The 21615-nt window shown below is 38.4% G+C and overlaps 2 protein-coding genes, 1 non-coding gene and 1 gene segment (V, D, J or C); all 4 read right to left on the bottom strand.

The window, feature by feature from the left end:
* Positions 1 to 3521: 3521 nt before the first annotated feature.
* Positions 3522 to 8478, bottom strand: nrm (nurim). Its single transcript, XM_053641830.1, has 4 exons — positions 8176 to 8478; positions 7416 to 7609; positions 7096 to 7272; positions 3522 to 6574 (listed from the first exon to the last, which is right to left on the bottom strand). The coding sequence occupies exons 1-4, from the start codon at positions 8324 to 8326 to the stop codon at positions 6251 to 6253; spliced, it is 846 nt and encodes a 281-aa protein (XP_053497805.1). The 5' UTR covers positions 8327 to 8478; the 3' UTR covers positions 3522 to 6250.
* Positions 7901 to 7973, bottom strand: trnak-cuu (transfer RNA lysine (anticodon CUU)). Its single transcript has one exon. It is a non-coding gene; the product is annotated as a tRNA-Lys (tRNA).
* Positions 8479 to 9836: 1358 nt separating the features above from the next.
* LOC128618285 (procathepsin L) lies at positions 9837 to 18358 on the bottom strand. The gene is made up of 8 exons (XM_053641829.1): positions 18271 to 18358; positions 15991 to 16109; positions 13510 to 13632; positions 13214 to 13369; positions 12157 to 12381; positions 11589 to 11748; positions 10302 to 10407; positions 9837 to 10165 (listed from the first exon to the last, which is right to left on the bottom strand). Exons 2-8 carry the CDS (start codon positions 16102 to 16104, stop codon positions 10069 to 10071), a joined length of 981 nt encoding a protein of 326 aa, XP_053497804.1. The 5' UTR covers positions 16105 to 16109; positions 18271 to 18358; the 3' UTR covers positions 9837 to 10068.
* Positions 18359 to 20302: 1944 nt separating this feature from the next.
* On the bottom strand, positions 20303 to 21223 carry LOC128618300 (immunoglobulin kappa variable 3-15-like). The segment is given in 2 exon segments: positions 20303 to 20849; positions 20956 to 21223. Coding segments are annotated over 2 exon segments (405 nt in total).
* Positions 21224 to 21615: the final 392 nt, after the last annotated feature.

The following is a 21615-nucleotide window of genomic DNA, read 5'->3' as shown; positions in this document are numbered from 1 at the left end:
AACTCTTTAGAGATGGTTTTGTGACCTTTTCCAGCCTGATGAGCTTCAAAATCTCTTTTCTGAGGTCCTCAGAAATCTTCTTTGTTCGTGCCATGATACACTTCCACAAACATGTGTTGGGAAGATCAGACTCTGATAAATCCCTGTTCTTTAAATAAAACAAGACACTCACTCACTCACACCTGATCATCATCCCATTGATTGAAAACACCTGACTCTAATTTCATCTTCAAAGTAACTGCTAATCCTAAAAATTCACACATTTTTTAGGACTTCTGATTATGTTTTAGGTCATATTTATACAGAAATGTATATTACAGAAATATAATATTCTAAAGAGTGCACAAACACAAACATCACTCATTTGGTCGTTGCTGCCATTGCTAAGTGTCTGCGATGAATATGCTTCCAGTTCTTGCCAAAAGAACCATACAGGGACATGTTGGTGGAACAATAATCAGTCAAAGAGACTCATAATGAACATTCACTCGTCAAACAACCACCAATTTGAACAATAAAGTAGAAGAAGAAGAAGAGGCTAGAATGGTTGTTCTAGCCTAGCATGTCATAGCACTGTTCAGTGTGTCCTTGATCCTACCTCCCTCAGCACATGACCTGAAAAGCAGTCAGTGTCTGCCATGTTTTTTGCTATGATTCCTCAAATCAGAAGGATCAAGGAATAAGGACAGAGGAGGGCTCTGGATCAAGGACACATGGGTGCTTCCTATGCACAAATCTTTTTTACTAATCAATACTAATACTAATTTTATTTAACTAGACAGTAGGTAAAAAAAAAAAAAATCCTTGGATGAAAGTCAATGAGGCTAAAAATCAACATTTAAACATGTGATAATGTTTGAATCAACAAGTGAATACACGAAAGTTGTTATAAAGTGAGCGAGAACATCTCACTCGTGTTTCCTTTCTTGTATGTTTTTTCTGTTTCCTCTGAGGAAGGAGCTCAGAAACAAGTAAAAGAAATAAAGAGAAGCAAATAAAGAAATTACAAGTTCTCTAACTTACACAGGGAAGGATATGCGATGGGAAATAGACACCGGTACAGTGACGTGGAATTATTCTAGTATTTTCAGTATGCTGATGACTACATATATTCATCATACCTTTCAGTTAATTAAATTTAATCCTTCCTCTATTGGTGTTGAAGCAGAAACTCCTCACTTTATCCAAATTCTGTCCTACCATTCACTGATGATGATGATGAAGGAGACAAATGTGTGTGATCTGACAGAGTATGTAGTGGCAGAGAGCGTGATTAGACCTCGGTGTGCTCATTTTAATCCCATAATCTCATTCAAACCCATCAGCGGATTTACCAGCCCGCACCACGCCACTGCTCCTGAGCAAAAGCTTTTAATTCAGCAGGCTACTGCCTTTATTCTGTCACACTCACCTGTCTGTCCATCTGTCCTTATGTCTTATCAGACATTATTTTAATGTCTATATTACGTTCTCTTAGTCTCTTTCTCTCTGTATTCCTCCCTCTCTAGCTCTGTTTTTTCTTGACAAAATGGGTTTTAGAAATGCAAAACCGTGGACCGAGTATGACTGAACCCGTCTCATTATACACTTAAACCCTCAGTATATTTTTAGAAAAAACAAAGTCATGAGAGGCCTTCACAAGCTTTCAAGCTCACACACTCTTAGTGGTAGTGGTTGTTTTACTGGTTATGTGTGAATGCTTCAATCACAAGCTTTGTTGCATAGGATGTTCATCTGCAGAGTTTGCCCAACAGTTATGCATGTGAAGGCCTCAGTAATCTACATGCTGAGATGATGTTACGCTGGGTTCCATGAAAGAACGTCATGTAGAGATCATGCAGATGGTGGATGAATGAACAGTCCTTATAAATGACGTGTGCCCAAACCAATTCATTCCAAATGCATTACCGGTCAAAAGTTTAGAGACAATCATTCTTTATTATTACCCCCCACCCCCCACCCCCACACACATTTTATAATAATAATAAACTCTGGAATAACACAAATGGAACCATGGGAATTATGTTGTGATAAAAATTAAAAATAGATACAAATAATTTCATATTTTAGCATCTTCAAAGTAGACACCCTTCTTGCCTAGAATTTGCAGAAATGAATTCTTGGCATTTTATCATCTGATTTCTTGAGGAATTTCCCTGAGATGCTTTTTAAACAGTATTAAAGGAGTTCACACCGACGCTGGACTCTTAACACCTGCGTTTCAGAATATTTCGCTCCGAGTCAAAACATTTTTGTAAATAAAATGTTAGCTTTCTAATGAAAGAAACAAGTACGTCGGCACGATTATATTTTTGTCTACAACACGATTTCAAATATCTAATCACAAACCTTCAGATCAAAAGGTTTTTAAGATCATGAGAAACATTTCAGTCAAGTGTCCACAAACTTTTGACCGTTAATGTGAATCTTGAAAAGACTTGATATTGCAGCACAAAAAGAAAAACAACAGAACAGTTACTTTCCTTTTAGCAGCACAACCTGAAAAGCGTCAAACATAAAACACAATCATGTGTCATAACTAGGTCATTTATAAAAACCATTTAAATGCACAAAAAATAAAAGACCAATTACCTTTTCTATTAGCAAACACAACCTGAAATGCATTAAAACATCTCATAGTCAATTCATAAAGTACAATATATGTCACTTAAAACAATTTAAGAGCACGGGGAATAAAAGACGAGCCTTTTTGTTTTACTCCTGGACACAACATATTCCCTATGTCAACCAAGTGAATAATTGGTTGTTGGAGCCATGGGCAGGAAACTACAATGGCGATGACCTGTCCTTGAGTATGTTAGTGAGGGTACTGTATGTATGGTGGTCTTATCACACCTCTCGCTCAACAATGGGAGAGAAGAAGTCGGAATACCTTCAGTATTATCCGACAACAGCGTTTTTGAACCCTCTCTAACTCATCAGAGAGACCTTTAGGCAGTCCATCCCAAACTCAGCTGGCATGCTCAAGAACTGGCCGTATAAAAGTCAAATATATTTGCATTAAAACATTACATGGGAGACCGGCTCTCTTTGCAACACTTAGATAATAGATCCTTGGATGTGACTTCACAATCATATACTTGATGTGGGCGTCCCATGACAGATCAGATGAAATTTTAACTCCTTAATGATACTGACACCTTCATGATTCTTGGTCAAGGTCTGATTTCACCTGCTTCTTATTTCTCTTTTCTCTTTGTAAAGCTTAAGGTGATTTGGTCCTAACACGCCCCTCACAGATGCAATCTCCGTATGAAGTATGCTGAGGCCTTGAAACCTCAACATGACATCTACAGTCAATTTCCCTGCAATGATGTCATATTGTCCACTAAAGCCATGCAAGAGCGACACATTTCCTAGTGGATAGCTGACTTTTGTCGATCTGTTGCTCTACATAATGTCTTGGAACCCTCTGGCACAACCCTGATAGTGTTGTACTGAGAATAAATCATCAGCCAAATCATATCTGCTCAGTGGGGGCCACATGCATGAAGCTGGACTTCGTAAACTATCCAGTGAATGTAGTCATGAGTAAGATATAAACGTAATAAAGTGGATACTGGATGTGTATCTGTTCCTCTGTCTATAAGTGATGTATATATTATGTTAAAGCAATAATGTTTAGGCAAAAGCAGGTATACCAATTCAGCACCCATATTTATTTAAACTTTGATTAAAAACTTTGTTCTGACGTTTTACACAAAAAAGCAACAGAACCAGTAGTTATTTCAAAATATCTGTAAAACCAATCATTTTAATGGCTGACCACACATTCATAACAAAAATAAAAAATATGCAAAAAGAATTCTCCATTCCCACACAGTGAAAAGCTGTAACATGTTAAAAGCTGTATTCAATGCTGACACAAAGGGAATCAGGGGAAATCATTTTCACGTAGTAATGACTGATCAGTGTTGACACGTTGTGGTAATTCCATACTGGAAATCTAACTGTGAAAATACTGCTGCTCTCTTTTTGTAGATGTGTGAAGGTCCTCGGTCTTTGTGTTTTGTGCATTAAAACCACACCGATCATTACTGAATAAAGGTTACTTTAAATTACAAACATAAATGTATTACATGACGCATCATATCTGAAAACAGCACCATATCTGTTTTGATTGTAATGGAGGCTGCCAGGGGAAGGTTTATCGTTGTTCTGTTTTTATACCCTGCTTCAATGTGTCCTGGACTGTTCTGTTCATAAAAACTCATCATCAGCACGAGTGTTTACCCGGTTACTAATTTCCCCTGACTTTAGGCTTTTATTTCCTGTTCTGGTTTAGCTCAGAAAGATCAGATTAAGTTTGTTGTACTTTCCAGTTGATGTAAAATCTTGAGATTTTATTGTGCAGATGTAAAACTGTAGCGTCTTTGCGTTTCTCATGTAGGTAACATCGGTATTTTAAAAGCTGGTTATCGGATAAAATTACAGCCTCAGTGATTGGCTCGCCCCTTCAGCCACACATCTCTTCCGGTATCAGATTCTGATTGCACGTGAGCCTCCTGAATCTGAATGAACTTGATCTTTTAAACCTGCCATGAATAAACTCAGTCTCTTCCTGTTTAACTGCCTTCAGTCTCAGAATGCCTTTACCCAGAGTAAGCACAGTATAGTGTGGAAATAGTGCTGACTAATCCGTAGGAAAGCAAAACAAAAAGTACATAAAAATCCAGCCATGGAGTGACAGGTGTGAAAAATAAGCAAATACAGACTCGTATTCATGAATACTGTGGGAACACACCCTATAACACACACACACACATGCAAATTAACCTGAATCAGGAGTGTTAAAACAGCAAATATACTGACATTGGCAGAACAAGGTCTCGTTCTTCATATGTGGATTAGACAAATTATTACTGAATTAGTCCGATTATCAGGGTAGTCTGATTACTGTGTTAGCTGAATTACAGAGTTCTTGTAATTCTTTTTTTTTTTGGAATTCTGAGTTAGCCAGATTACTGAGTTAGCTGGATAACTGACATAGCTGGATTACCGAGTTAACCAGATTGGATTGCTGACATCATTCTAGATTTATTCGTTTTTTGACGCTACTGTCAGACTTGTCATTGAGTGAATGTAAACTCAGGAGCATCTTATTCACTATAAACCACAAGCTGACAGTCACTCCGTGGTGGAATGAACGTCCACCCTCAATCCGGACAGTAGAATCCGTCACAGAATCTTGGAAAAGTGGCTAAAGACCCACCTCCTCCGTAAACATTTAACTAACCCCTATCTGCACTTATAGTGCACTGCTCTTACACTTCGAGAAACATGAGAAAAATGACGAGAAACATGACATTTGTTCTCGTCTAAAGAGATAAAGCGCACATGTTCTAAACAAGCAGCTACTTAGGAGGAGTTCATAAGTATGGATAGGTATTTTCAGTTAAAGTGTTTTCCCACTGCGAGGACTATTATAGATTTTAAACTTTTGTTATGGGTCAACTATGCCTACTATAGGCACAATAATCCAAAACATGTGCACAATTGTATTAAATTCAGAAAGTGAAATAGCTAATTGAGCATGAATAAAGTAGCTAAATCGTGCTAGCATTATGATTTCAGGCTCTCATTTAACATCCCACAGCCACATTAAACTAATCTGCACATCTTACTACACTTATATATTGTTTACAAAAGAAAAAAATCTTACATCCAGCTTGCATTAGCCCATTGTTTACTCGCCGATCAGGGTTTTAAGTTTCGATACATGTCCAGAGCATGCAGTTATCTCAGATAACTCTGCTAAACTAATCCACTTCTCAGGTGCGTCTGAAGATCTGAACTATTAGTAAATCTGGCTTAAGTCACCTAAGATTTTGTTAAGTGTATGAAGAACAAGGCCCCGGGTGAATAAAGGAACCGGACGGGGGAAACACTGGGCTTGTGGTATATACATCCATATAGCGCAAAATACTACTTTATATAAAAAAAATTTCCAAAAATCTAATAAAAATATTTTTTAAAAACATCTGTGTTTTTCTATCTCTCCATTCTTCCATGAATTTAGCTTTCTATCCATTATTAACATATTAAACACATGAGTGTGCAGAAAACCAGGTACTGTGTTCCAATACAGTTTTTAACGCACCCTTATCGACTTCTCCTTGTCCTCTTGCTCTTGGTTAAATCCCCGTGATAATCACAAGGCTTGTGAATCATTATAGAGGAAGTCAATGCGAGTGTGTTAAGTGCAGTACTGGGACTCAGGTGGATGATGTTAATCTAGTTTGCACCCATCATCATCATCATTGTTGTTGTTTCTGTGTGTGTCGCCCCCTGCAGATGTGGAGAAGAGTTGCAGCTTGCTGTGCAGCTGAGCACTCAAGTACACGCAGTCCTCTGCATCCAGAGAGTGGGCCAGAGCCAGGTAAAGTGTCAGGTATGCCGCTAACACACACCTGTCCACAGACAGAGTGGGCAAAAACCAGAGCACCAGCAGAAGCTCCATGCACACGGGGTGGCGAAGGTGGGCATACAGACGCTGGGCACGGGACGACTTCAGGGAGAGCGGGTCCCCCAGGCCTAAACACTCATAATACACCTGAAACAGAGAGAGAGAGAGAGAGAGAGAGAAAGAGAGAGAAAGAGAGGTGTGGTCATGCTTTTATCCCCTGTGAAATGAACATTTGAGCTTGTGTTCTATAGAGTAAACTTTAAAGCAGGTAATGGCCCATTTTGGCCTTGGCCACCAGTTTCTTCAGTAGGACGCGCACATCAGAGGGAGTAGGGACCCATTCAGGTCATTAGTACTAGGGTTAGGGTCAGGGTAGGTATATGTTGGTCTTGGCCACTAGCCCATGTGCTAAATAATGCTTTATTATTATTATTTTTTTTTACATATATAGAATAAAATATAAGAAATAACCACTATGGACTTTACCACTAGCTCTTATCCTATAGCGCTATAGGGCTTGTCCTATATAGCACACTTTAAAATGTGTATATGTTGTATATGTAAGTGCTGTATATGGCCTGTCGTATGTGTGTATAACATGTGTATAGTGTTTGTGTGAAGAGTTTGTGTAGTATGGGTATAGTGTGTGTGTGTGTGTGTGTGTGTACCTGCTTGAGTCCCAGCAGCTCTGCGTAGTCGAATATGAGCAGGATGCTGCAGATCACGGCCCAGCACAGGAAGTGTACAGTGAAACAGATGAGTGGGAACCAGATATCCCATGGTGCATTGCGCACTGACCACAGGCAGGGGGCGCTGGTCACAGGCTGCCAGTAACGCATCAACAGCTGCAACACACACAAGGAGAAGTCCGCTTACAGTGACATTCGTATAAAGCTGAAAACATCACTGAGCTGTAGTTTGCTTGCTATATATATATGTACACATAGATGTGTGTGTGTGTGTGTGTGTGTGTGTGTGTGTGTGTTACCTGCAGTACGAGCGCAGTAGTGAAGCAGTACATGGCCCGGTTTAACACTCCCAGTACAGACTGACACACACGTTTAACAGGCGTCCAGGCCAGCAGGCTGTGCTGCACACTGAACATCACTAACAGTAACAAGTCTACAGCTAAACACTTCAACACCGCAGCGTCCCGCAGGGCCACGGACCACCACGCCGCATCTGAGGGGGGAAAGCGTTTTAAAAATATTTATACATAATAACACACTTACATCAGGTAGGATATTTATACAATTATCATTAATTCACACTAAAGAACTATTAGGTAAGTAATAAACACTATAATAACAGCGCTGAGGTAAAGATGCTGCTGTAAGTGAAGCTTGGACAATGGACAGATGAAGATGGACAGATAATTAAGTAATAATGAAGTAAAGTAAGAAAGTAAAAGTGTGTGTGGTCGCTAATTGTTCGTCCAGGAATGTTTTGAAATAAAAACAGAAAAAGTTTCATCGCCCAACGTGGGGCTCGAACCCACGACCCTGAGATTAAGAGTCTCATGCTCTACCGACTGAGCTAGCCGGGCTAACAGCTCCCAACCCATTCATCTAATCCACATTCTTTCCATTTCCCACTTTAATGCGTTTAAATCTTTCATTTCTGTCTTAAATGATTTGTAAATGTCTAATAACCAGCTTCACCTCGTTCGGCTGCATTATTAGATTGTAGTTGTGAAAAAGTTACAGTTAAAAGTATTGTCGCTTTTATGCTAAAGTAAACTAGCTTACCGTCGCAGAGGGGCGCGCCGCCGGTGATGTTGTGATAAACCGGGCGAAATGAAATGAAACGGACGAAATCCGCTCCGGTCACGAACACAAAAATAAAGTTTACTAATGATAAAACACACAGCGTCAAGTTACGAGCCGTCAGCAGCGCCATGGTGTCCGACCGTGTTTATATTTATTTCCGTATAACAACAGGCTGAATCTCAAACCACTTCCTTCTGTACATGAAGTGCACTGCGTAGGCTGTAGAGCGCAGCCATTTTATACACTATACAGGACGCTTATGTAGAAAAAAGGAAGCCATTTTGAATTCTGCCCTAACTTCCGGGAATTGCAGGTGTAGTTTACAATCTGAGCACACGGTGGAGACAAAGGCCGTTTTCCCCTCAAGATTGCTGTACCACAACTATTTATTATTTTGTGTCATAATAATACGGTGAACATTTAGGCGAATATTTACGAATGTGTAATAAGTAAATTAATATTTTTGTGGTGTAAGTTGTGCACTTCTATACAGTATATAACGTACAACGAACACGGGGTGGGGGGGCACCCTCTTTCTGCTTAACACTAGAACTCAATGTCGCTTTGATCAATGTAAACCGTGTAAATATAAAGTAACTGTCATTTGCACTGAAATTGCAACTTTACCTCAGTTCACTGTACACTGTACCTTCTTTAAACAGAGCTGGTTTCTACCTGCTGTGCCTCATAACACTCGAACTTGAACCACAACACTGTTTAATAATATCTTGCTATTAGCACTTCTGGTTAAATGCTAACTGTATTTCATTGGCTACGTACTTGCACAGTGAGAAAGTTACATGTGATCAAATCTAACCTAACATTATGATTATAGCAAAATTGAAAAAATGTGATTGCTTTAAACTGGCACACAACGAGTATGTTTCTGTAGTAAGTTACTAAATTATGTAATATGGTCAAATACAGACATCAACACAGACAAAATGAAGTCTACATTATATATATATATATATATATATATATATATATATATATATATATATATATATAATACAGTATAAGATATATGTATATACATATATATACAGTATAAGATATAATCTACATTTTGTATTAAAAGCTTGCTAGGCAAACCAGCACAATACAATGAACATCTTGCGTTCCATGAACACAGACAACTTTTGTGAGATGTGTAATTTTTTTTTTTTTAAACTAATTCTTCTTAAAGGAGAAAGAACCTTTGCTCCCTCTCCTTTACCCCCCTTCTCACTCACTTTTCTTCCATCCATCCATTTTCTTTACTGCTTATCCTACACAGGGTCACAAGGAGCTTATCCCATGGAACTTGGGGCACAAGGAGGGGGATACCCTGAACAGGGTGCCAACCCATCACACGGCACATCACACACACATTCACACACTATGGACAATTGTGAAATGCCAATCACATAAAAAAGTTAACTGAGTTAGCAATTTTAAAAAGCCTGATGGTCTAATGTGAGCAGTTCTAACAGGCTGAGGTAAATCTGTTGACATTACCTTGGCCGGCTAAGGCATGGCACACTTTCTAGTGTGAATGTAGGGTTGGGAACAGAGAATGGAGAACAGAGCTCAGGATGAATCAGACAGGTCCAGAGGGTTAGAGGAGCCACAGTGGAGGAACTACTCATGATACCATAACATTTAATAACATTTATTTTCAATTATATGAAGAATGGATTACAATATAATTGTAAACAATATAAGTATACAATATAAGCAACTCTGGATTTCATTCATTCCAAAAACAGAAATGTTTTTTCATTATGACCACCAGATGCTAAAATACATAAGAGAAACTCAAACTTACGAATTAGTCGATAATAGCAAGAAAAGAAAAACAGATTAAAAGGTGATATGAGAGAAATAAGTTCAGACAATGGGGACAACACTATAGCCGCCGATTCCACACCGATTCTTGTTTCGCTCCATTCGAATATAGCCCCCCTCTCCCCAATCAGTACCCCAACTGGAGGGAGAGAGGGGGGGGGGGTATTTTAGCCAATAACTTCATAATCAAACTTTGTTAGATTAAAATCATTTCCAACAGTAGCACAAATGAATAGCAGTGAAACTGCGCGCGTGTGTGTGTGTGTCTGTATAACCTGTTTTTGATCAGCCAGTATTGCTGCCCTTCTTCTTTTCCATATCCAACCACCAGAACAGCATGATTCAATGGATGCCTTGGGCACGAATAGTTACTATAAATACCTAACACACACACACACACACACACACACACACACATATTATTCGGAAAGAACAGATAATGTGTACTAAGCAGGTAGAGATATAAACAGGAGACAATTTTTTTTTTTAGAAAGCGTCGGAGAAATGTACACAGGGTTTGTACATATACATGCGTCGGAGAAATGTACACAGGAGAACCCCATCGCCCAGACATGTGAAGAATATGAGAGATGGTTGTCACATGCAGGGAGTAATCAGTACATGTCAGATGTTTCTGCAGCTCATTAGATGTTGCTGTAGGTCTCTTGGCAGCCTCCCTGGTAAGTTTCTGTCTTCTCCTTTTGTAAATTTTGGAGGGACGTCCTGTTCTTGGTGATGTCACTGTGATGCTCATTTTCTCTATTTGTTGATGATGGCCTTCACAGTGTTCCATGGTACATTTAATGTATGGGAATTTCTTTCCTCTCCTGAACAATACCTTTCAACAAGTGAGATAACATGCATACTTTGCAAGCTCTTTGTGGACCATGGCTTCAGCAGTCAGATGAAACCAAGATGATGTGAAGAAAATCCTTCAGAAACAGCTGATCTTTATTTGGGGTTAATCAGAATAATTTAATTGATGACAGCTGTATGATAATTGCATTTGAACATGAGATTGAATGTGATTGTTTCATTCTGAACACAGCCACACCCCCAATTATTAAAGCCTGTGCACACTTATGCTACCAGGTTATTATTAGTTTTTTGGGAGGTTTTCCGACATTTTTCTCTAAAATGTTTGATTGTTTTTCACATAATTCTTATACGTTATAATTTCATAGTTTGGGTAGAAACTGTTCTGACATTATTTTATCTCAGTTTAAATTTTTTCTATCACAAAAACCTGCCATTTTAACAGGAATGGGTAGACTTTTTATATCCATGTAATAACCACGCGATTCATAAAAACAGTCCTGCCCACATCTCTAGTTGAGACCCATTATGAACTAGAGTGATGTAGCTGAGGTTGAGGAACTGTCAAAGCTAGAATTCATACACCATGCCAAACAGGGTTTACAACTAAAACAAACTAATTAGCCGCCAGGTGTGAACATGCATTTCATTATCTAAACACTGATCAGAGAACTACTTGTCATTATCAGATATGATGACAGTCGTTGCAAGAAAGGTCTTCATTGTTCAATGTATATGTGGCTTACCAGTCTTGTATTGGTGAAATGAATCCAGGTCAGCATTAATTCCCACTGCAACCGGTCCAATGTTAGCCACCACCTTCTGCAGCTCGAACTCATTATGACGTTGAAGAACCCAGAAACCAGAACAATGCCCATATTTATGAGTGTCATGGCATGTCCCGTTCTACACAATAAACATTAAAATGACAATTTTAGTTAACAGAATGTTCTTCACAGTAAGAGAATTAAAAAATATTGGATAATGAAGTCTTTGGCATGATGTTTCCAGAAAAATAAACTAAACTGGTAACAAAGGACATGTGGTGTTATCATATTATTTGGTTAACTGTGTGAAGATTTCATTAAAATCTGGCGGTTGTGGTGATGGTGGTGATGTGGACTTCAATAAAGTGTACATACACACAGCAATAATAACAATGATAATAGTAAAACTAACGATAATAATAAGAATCTCCTCCTCATTATTATATACTGAGTGATATAATGGTTTGTCAGAAGAAATTAGGATGTAGATAAATGATTGAACATTTGTAGGAATCCATAAAATAGCAAAAAAAGGGGGGAAAAAGACCTTTTTTACATAAGGGTAATCAGCAGCCTTGCCGATTCCCCTATGGTTTATAATGTAATTAAAGGCATTAGTCATGAGTCCTCCAAGGCAGCCATAGTTTCCTTCTTTATCACTGCAGTCCACCAGGTTCTGAACACTCAGAGGAACCAGCCGTCCCTTCTTTTTCTTTATTTGAGCTTCTAAAGCTCCAACTGCAGTGAATGCCCAACATGAGTTGCATTCACCCTACACCGAAACACAGACACACATAAAATAAAGATATACACTCACCATCCACCTTAAAAGGAACACCTGTACACCAGCTCATTTATGGAGTTATCCAATTAGCCAATCAAGTGGGAACAGCATAATGCATAAAATCATGCAGATACAGGTCAGGAGCTTCAGTTAATATTTACATCAAACCATCCAGTCACCGAAACTGGACAGGTGATTTTTTGCCCTAATTTTCATTTTTGGGTGAGTCTGTACCCATGACAGCATCAGATTCCTGTTCTTGGCTGACAGAGCTTTTCTGCTCACCATGGTTGTAAAGTGTGATTATATTAATTACTATATTCTTCCTGGCAGCTCGAACCAATCTGGCCATTTTCTTCTGGCATTTCTTCTCAACAAGGAATTTCCACCAACAGAACTATCACTCACTTGTTTTTTATTTTTTTGCACCATTCTGTGTAAACTCTAGAGACTGTTATGTGTGAAAATCCCAGGAGATCAGCAGTTTCTTAAATACACAACCCAGCCCATCTGGCACCAACAACCACACCTCAGTTGAAGTCACAGAGATCACACTTTTTCTTCATTCTGATGTTTGATGTGAACATTAACTGAAGCTCTTGACCTGTATCTGCATGATTGTATGCATTGTGCTGCTGACACATGATTGGTCGATTGGATAACTGCATAAAAGAGCAGGTGTACAGGTGTTCCTATTCTATTGGAAGGTCAGTGTATGTGAAGTGAAATGCTATATTTCCTGAGTTTTACACAAAACAGAAAAAGCACATATAACATTTGTTATTGTGTTTGTTGAAAAGCTCATAATACACATATATACCTGGTTCTGGACAGGGGTGACAAATCCATCCTCAGTCCAGTTCACACTGGGAGGGAGGGGGAAATCATTCAGAAAGGTGAAATTCTCATTAGCATCCTGAGGAGGAAAATTCTCCACCCTCAGACCATTCAGTTTAGCGCTGACTTCTTCTGCTGTCTACACACACACACACACACACACACACACACACACACACACAAAGGTCAAATGGATAGAGAGAAAGAGTTTTTCTTTCCCTCACACCCCAATAACCCCATTGGCATCACAAAGGACCATGGGAGCAAACAGGATCATACCATGTCTGAAAGGTGATTGATCCCAATGGTAAAGGTGTGTAGTCCTGCTGCAGCTTCTTCATTGTGCTTCATCACTTCCAAAACTTTCTGCTCCCAAATTGTTCTCCTGTATGCTTCCTCCCGCTGACAGACAGACAGACAGACACACACACACACACACACAACAGTCTCAACTGAACACAAAACAATGCTAATAAGTTACTTAACCTTTCATTTGGAAAGCAACTTTTTATTATTTTTCTCCATAAAGTACGGCCGGAGGACTCAAGTCCAGTTTTGGACTACATTCCATTCTCGAGACCCTTCCTGTATTGACATCCTTTTAGCATGGCCGGATTTATGCACAGGCTAACTTAAGCTGCCCCAAATGAATAATAAATCTGTGAATAAATATTTACATTTAATTTGCTAAGTTGCATGTTAATCATATTTGTCTTTGGTTTACTGGTTTTTAATATTAGCTAGCTAACGGTCATAATGTTGGACCACAGAAAATACGAAGTTGAGTACAGGGGGGAAAAAAAACTTTGTCCTGGATATAATGAGGTGGATTTTTTTTAATGACTGCAATAAAACCTGTTGACATAACTTCTAAAAGGTAAGGACCTGCCTTTGTATTATATTTTAGAGAGTTCATATGGACTAGCTTTATAATACCTTCTGCTTCATGGAATATTAAGTTTCTAAATGCCCCAAAATACTGACCAAATCTTTTGCCAGGACTCTGAAACAAACCCTGTGCCCCAATTGGCATGCTTATTCTATGTACTAAACTATGTACTCTTTTTGTAAAGAAAAAGTACCTACTTTTGAGTATTATTGCGACATACCAACACTTTGTTTAACAGAAGAGAACGCTGTCACAGTAAACACACTCCTTGTGGCATTTCAGCTTTTCTTCTTTCATTATTCCTTATATAATTTATACTATATCATTTCATTTATCATTCCCTTGATTTATTTTTCCATATTTCATTTACACCTCTCTCTGTCCTTGAATTCGGCAAAGCAAGCTGTCAAAAAGCTCTGCCTCAATCATGTATGGAGTTGTGGGGAATATTAGCTGAAAAAGTGTCCATGTATCCACATTTTAAAAATCTACTAGAAATAGTGGACCATTTGGGTATCTTTGGGATCCTTATTTCTACACACTACCATTTGGAACACTATTTAACACAGCTAGTACGCCAGTTGGGACGTAGGAATTTTCTTAGTGCACAAGTACCTGCGTGCTGCTCTTCAATAGCCAGGGGGACAGGTGTGGCTCATTGGTCCTGATTATTTCAGAGCGGTCCTGTGTCTCCCTCTGGTGGCCAAAGGCGGCCTAGCTGGTGACGCAGCCCCAGGCTGGATTTTAAACTACATGATTTGAATGTGAGGGCGCACGGTGGCTTAGTGGTTAGCACGTTCGCCTCACACCTCCAGCGGGGGTTTCCTCCGGGTACTCCGGTGTCCTCCCCCAGTCCAAAGACATGCATGGTGGGCTGATTGGCGTGTCTAAAGTGTCCGTAGTGTATGAATGAGTGTGTGAGTGTGTATGTGATTGTGCCCTGTGATGAATTGGCACCCTGTCCAGGGTGTACCCTGCCTTGTGCCCGATGCTCCCTGGGATAGACTCCAGGTTCCCCCGTGACCCTGAAGAAGGAGTAAGCGGTAGAAGATGGATGGATGGATTTGAATGTGACATTGAAGGGAGACCTAACTACATCCATTTGATCAATTTAAGGAAACTCCTGTTTCAGCATCTCCCAAGCAACTGTGTTGCTGAAATTTAAGAGACTGTCGTTAAAGTGTGGTGAAAAAGAAAAGTGCATAAAGTTTGATATTAACAACCAGTTGATTTCAGTAGGGTGTTGTTGCATAGGAGCTATACATGCAAACTACTTCACTAACTAAACTACTGCACACACAGACACAGTAATTAGCACAGTAATTTTTTTTTTTCTGTTGGGAAGAATTAGAACATGTCATTAGAACAGTAGCTAATTGTACAACAAAAAGTACCTTCTTTAACACCATTGGGCATATTTAATAGAATAAAATAATCTTGCATTTGTAATGAATATGCAATGAATGTTTAAATAATTATTAGCAATTGATGCTGATTGCTCAACTTTATATTGTTGTCTTATTATGACTATTACCTATAACGTTAAGCTTTTGTATTGCACATGACCCTCTCTCTCTGTTTTAATCTTTCATTCAGGTTCTGTGCTTTAGTTTCTTTGCATAAGGGTTGTCTTTACAACTTTTTGTCGCTAGGCTCATGGAATTCTTTTTTTAAATACAGCAATTATAGTAGCTACTGCTTTTCGTTATAACAACCTTGTTGTTTCTGGGAGGAGCAGTTGCAGATTCATGCCAGGGTGTATATCTAATGGTGGAGTGGCTGGCTTGTGTATTGTAGTGTTATGCATTTTGAAATGTTATTGTCTATTTTTATTTATATCATAAATTAATATTTAATGTGAGTGTTCTCACCACACTGTTGTAGTTTTTATTGAATTCAGTTTTCCAGGATATCCAGTCGGTGTCTAGGTTCATACCACAGCAAACCTGAGTGAGCAGCAGAGCCAGAAGCAAGACGCGCATCATTGTACCTGTAAACACAAACTAAAGTTAACAAAAGAACAGTAACATTTCTTATTGTGTTTTCCCCCCTATAAGATCATAGTCTGAATATAATTATAGATATAAACACCATCACATCATTACACCCATACGTGGTTCTTCCACAAACTGTTGCCACAAATTTGGAAGCACACAACTGTACAGAATGTGCAACTGGATACTTGTCAACACACAGACCTCCCGTACCATCACACTGAGCACCGGTGCACCACAGGGCTGTGTATTGAGCCCACTGTTATATACCCTGCTGACTCATGATGGTGTGTAAGAGCATCATAAAGTTTGCAGATGACACCACAGTTGTGAGGCTCATCAGCAATAATGATCTTCCGTCGAATGTAAACAAGACAAAAGAGATGATACTTGAAACAACACAGACCTTCAAATTCCTTGGCGTACACATCACCAATGACTGGACACGGTCACTGAACACCTCCTCCTCAGTAAAGAAAGTCCAACAATGCCTGTATTTTCTAAGAAGGTTGAAGAGTTGGCATGCCGCCCTCCATCCTCACTGGTTTCTACAGATGTGTCAATGAGAGTGTACTCACCAGGACCCCTCTCACCCATCTTACAACTGGTTTAAGCCCCTCCCATCTGGGAAAAGGCTAAGAAGTATTCAGGTCAGAACATCCAGACTCAGGAAGTCTGGGTTAGGGTTAGGGTTAGTTTTTCCACAAGCAGACAGACTTCTGAACAGCCATGTCTAAATGTGAACACCCCCGCCCCCCCCCCCCCTCCCCTTTTATCTATTGCCATGCAATGTGCTAAAAATGACAATAAAGCTAGCTTTGACTTTGAATGACTCAGTCATGTGCACAATGGACATTGATGTTCTACCCCCAGACCACCAGAGGGCACCCTCACTTCTTGTCTGGCTGATTTCCTGTGCTCATCAAGTTGAATTTCTCCTGAATCTCCCAGCTTATAACCTCAAAGGGGCTACAATGTAGCTATGTTGCCATTTTGGACTATGGCCTCTTTTGATGAATCCCTGTCCACTGCTGGTTTCATGGGCATCCGGCATGAGCAAAACATAATTAACCACTGAAATATTCCTGACTCAAAAAATGTCATGTACAGTATGAACTTATTTTCATGTATGACTGTATTTGCATGAATACAAGAAAAATATAATATAGTAATAATATATAAGGATATTATATCTTATATTAGGACCAATATGGTAATGTTTACCTATAAATGCACAACGTATTCAAAAAATTAACATGAGTCACATGTGCAGCTGTAATTAGCATTTCATAGCTCCATTAGCCATATTAGTATTAGCAATGAGTTTTCTGTTCAATAAACATTGACAATCTTAGCTCTCTTGAATGTTGTACCATTATGCTTGAAGTTAACTAATAATACTGTAACTGACAGTGTTAAAACATTGTACTTACACTGACCAGAATTTTGATTTAGTAACTATATCGACTTTTCCTATACTAACTTAACACTAATTTCCACAAAAGCATCGAGAACAGAAGTGTCACCTAGTGGTGGCAGTGAAGTGTAGCAGATGATTCTCCTTGTAAATAAATGAAAAGTTCAATCATGAGAGACCAGTGAATGAAATAAAGATAACTGTTTATTGAACAAATGATGATATGATTTGTCTTGATAAAATTTTCGGCAATTCGACTCTAAAAGAGTCCTCACACCAAGGAGATTTGCGCCTATAAGTCAATGTCTAATATTTGAAAAATGAAAGCAGCAAAAACTAAGCTTTTATCAGCACACAACCAGCACAAATGAAGCACCAACAAACAAGACTATTTAGAGTGAATTTGGAGCATGGTGGGGGGTGGGGGGGTGGGGGGGGGGCTGAGTGACATCAGAATAACCTGTAAATACTCTTTTAATATCTACAAAACCGAAGCAGCACAAACTAAGCTTTTATTAGCACGAACCAGCACAAATAATTTATACTATTTTGCCAAAGTTTTGCGTTGGGTGTGGGGCCAACTTCACGCAAGTCAACTACCCCAGCTCTCTGTTTTCTTGAGGAATGAACACGACAGGTGTGTGAGATTGTGGCTCTACTGACATGCAACAGTATGACTCATCTTTAAACCACATATTGCTAAATAAGCACGCAACATTTGTGTGTGAGACAGCACGTACCTGTGTGTGTGTGTGTTTTCAGGAGAGAGATAAGTCTGGTTGCAGGTCTCAATCTGTGTAATGTTAAAGAAGGAAATCATCTCAAATAAAAGCCTTCCTTTCACTTTCCTTTTTGTCTCTTTATCAAGAAAGAGGGAATAGGAGGAAATGATCTTGCTTAAATGCTGATTTCTGCAGTAAAAGACCTTGGAATGATTATTGACTCCAGACTTTCATTTGAAGTTCATGTAGATAATATTACTAGAATAGCCTTCTTTCATCTCAGAAATATCACAACCCCAATTCTGAAAAAGTTGGGACAGTATGGAAAATCCTAATGTTTTACTTAATCAACTGTATAGGTTTTTTTTTGTTTTGTTTTGTTTTTTTTTTTTAAGGTAAACGTTTATTTTGAAATTGATGCATGCAACACATTCCAAAAAAGTTGGGGCTGTTTTCAAAGTTGTTATTGTATCTGTTATTGTATACATAGTATAATGAATATGAGCTTAATATGAACCTACTTAGCATGAGGGTATTTTCATCCAAATTGGGAGAAATACTGTAGGAATTGCAGCAGTGCAAGAGAAATTAAAGCTGAAATACTGATCTATAAATTTGAGAATGCGTGGTGAAATAGCTATTTAGTTGCACAAAAGTCATTCAAATGTAAAACTCTCTCACAGCTTTGAAAAGTAGCCAAACAACATGACCACAAGCACAGGATGTAGGCATATTCACTGCTGTGTATCTGTATATATATATATATACAAAACCACATCCTGCTCTATCTAGAACAGAGATGATTTATTTTAAGTAAAAGAACAGCTTTCTGTCTAAGAAAACCATACGTTTCTTGTCTTTAAGCATTTCCAATAATGGCAGGTTGAAAATATGATATTTTATAATTACTGTAATTACAAAATATCATGTTATAATTTGTAAGCATAAGCCACTTAGACATAGGTTTTGTAAACAATGTTGACATACATTTGTTGTTGTTTTTTTGATGATGTTGCACAATTGTATTAATCAATGGCACAGCTACACCAAACAGAATACTGCTACAAAACAGCTTGGCAATAAAACAGATGTACTGATGTTGCATACCAAGTCTGCATGTAATTTCTGATTTAATCCTAGTGCTTGCTGCCTATTCGTACAGTAAGCTCCAGGTTAGAACCTATGTGGCTTTTTCATTATTGATATGTATGTACCTGTTGTAAGATCACTAAAACTGCTTAGTGTCATCAAAGATGCAGCCAAAAAAAGAAATGTGTTAATCCTACAAGACACAGAAAAACTAGGGCATGTGCTTCTAATCTCTAGATTGGCCTCAGATCAGAGTTGTGTCTCGTTCCTTGTGCTGATCAATCTCGGTGCAGCGTTTGATACCATAGATTATAATAATCTCTTAGAAAGACTATAAATGTTTTGTTTACTGGAACGGCTGTCTCCTGGCACAGGTCGTATTGACTGATCATTATCATTTTGAAAATTTTAATGGTGACTTCTATATGTGTACACAGGTAAAGTTTGGTGTTCCACAAGGCTCTATTCTAGGATCAATTATAAATGTCTCTAGAATGTACCATATTAGCTTAGGTGTTTTTTGTTCTGTAATGGGCCTATAAAAGTCCACGTTTACTTCATTAAAAAATCACATAACACTAGCTTTAGACCCTGAATAATAGATACAAACACTCTTTTTGGAGAAAACTACATTCTATAAGTATTCTATAGGATTATATTGAATGGGTTATATTATATTGTTTGATCTTGTTCTTTGTTCAAAAAGGCCAAATTTGACACTCATAAATATTTATTAAATATAAATTAAACTTTATTTATAAACACATGTATAAGTTCACAATTGGGGATCTGTTGTGTAGAAATGTGCAACTAATGCTTTGTAAAGACTTGTTTGCCAAAATTATTAAGCATCAATTATTCCCATAAATTCACATTTTAAATAATTTTAAAATTATTATTATTATTATTATTATTATTATTATTATTATTATTATTATTATTATTATAGACACTGCTCCTCTTAGCAGAAGGTGGAAATCATCATATACCATTACACACATCAGCTGATTTTTCATCACAGAAGGAACAGCTGATGAAGAGTTTTCTGCTTTTCAGGAATGATTATGTTTTAAACATCAACACGTTTGATGATGTTCAGTGGAGTGCAGCTTTAGCAGCTCTGCAGCTGTTCTCAGATCAGTGTGTGTTTCTGAGTCAGAGCACTTCCTCTACAGCTGAGGGAGATTTTTGTACCATGCTATAACACTGTGTGTACCCGCTGTAATCCTGCTGACAGTAATAATCCCCTGCATCTTCAGACCGAACTCCAGAGATTTTTAGACTAAACTGTGAACCAGAATAACTGCCACTGAAACGATCTGGAATCCCAGACTGACGAGAAGTTGCAGCATAGATCAGGAGTTTAGGAGCTTCTCCAGGTTTCTGCAGGTACCAGGCGAGGACATTGCTAACACTCTGACTGGATGTACAGGTGAGAGTAACAGATTGTCCTGGAGAAACAGACTGAGACCCTGGAGACTGAGTCATGACGATTTCCCCAAAGGACTCTAAAGAAAAGGATGCAGAGTTAAAATAATGTCAACAAATGTAGTAATGAGTGTGAGAGTGATGTGATGATGTGTATGAATAATAAAAGTAAAGAGAGAGTCTCACGGTGAGCGAGGAGTCCCAGTGTCCCCAGCAGTAGAATCAGTACCATCATCATTGTGCTGCGTGTCAGTGGCTCTGAAAGGACTGAACACACTCTGATCAGCACTACAGCTCTTAAAGTGTGTGCAGCACTGACACAGCACACATATGCAAACACCACAACTGTGTGTGTGTGTGTGTGTGTGTGTGTGTGTGTGTGTGTGTGTGTGTGGTCACTGTAGTGTAACAGAGGTTTTTGTACGACGGCTTCATTAGAATGTATCACTGTGGATCACTTTCGGTGGAGGAACCAAACTCATCGTCAGTAAGTCTCTCTTCTTTATTTAAAATGGAATAAATTCATGAATTCATTTTTATTATTAATTTGATTATTGAAGAAACTTTAGAAAAGTTGAAAATGAATCATTTTAAATGTTTGTTATGAAGGTTAGTGTGTAAAAAATCAGTATCTTAAATACATTTATTTGTTTGTGTTGATTGTAATGATTATATTTCATCGTTAAAAGTGAGAGAATAAATCCAGATGTTTGTGCTGTTTAAATTCACCTTGAGTTCAGAGTCTAGTGATTCATTTTCATTGAGTATCAACACCAGAATAAATCTGATCAAAGTTCTGCTCGGTCCACGATGTAAAGAGTAACTAGTAAATGTTCTCCTGCTGCT

Source organism: Ictalurus furcatus, chromosome 14, assembly GCF_023375685.1.
Source record: "Ictalurus furcatus strain D&B chromosome 14, Billie_1.0, whole genome shotgun sequence".
Taxonomy (NCBI): domain Eukaryota; kingdom Metazoa; phylum Chordata; class Actinopteri; order Siluriformes; family Ictaluridae; genus Ictalurus; species Ictalurus furcatus.
This window is presented reverse-complemented; position numbering and strand designations above follow the sequence as displayed.

What these genes read in the sequence shown, in the direction of transcription:
- nrm (XM_053641830.1), bottom strand. Translation starts at nt 8,326, where the DNA reads ATGGCGCTGCTGACGGCTCGTAACTTGACGCTGTGTGTTTTATCATTA. An exon ending in CGGCGCGCCCCTCTGCGACG is followed by an intron (nt 7,610 to 8,175) that starts GTAAGCTAGTTT and finishes TTCCCCCCTCAG; the next exon opens with ATGCGGCGTGGTGGTCCGTG. An exon ending in CTACTGCGCTCGTACTGCAG is followed by an intron (nt 7,273 to 7,415) that starts GTAACACACACA and finishes TGTGTGTTGCAG; the next exon opens with CTGTTGATGCGTTACTGGCA.
- LOC128618285 (XM_053641829.1), bottom strand. Translation starts at nt 16,104, where the DNA reads ATGATGCGCGTCTTGCTTCTGGCTCTGCTGCTCACTCAGGTTTGCTGT. An exon ending in ATAAAAACTACAACAGTGTG is followed by an intron (nt 13,633 to 15,990) that starts GTGAGAACACTC and finishes TCTGTCTGTCAG; the next exon opens with CGGGAGGAAGCATACAGGAG. An exon ending in TCACCCCTGTCCAGAACCAG is followed by an intron (nt 12,382 to 13,213) that starts GTATATATGTGT and finishes GTTTCGGTGTAG; the next exon opens with GGTGAATGCAACTCATGTTG.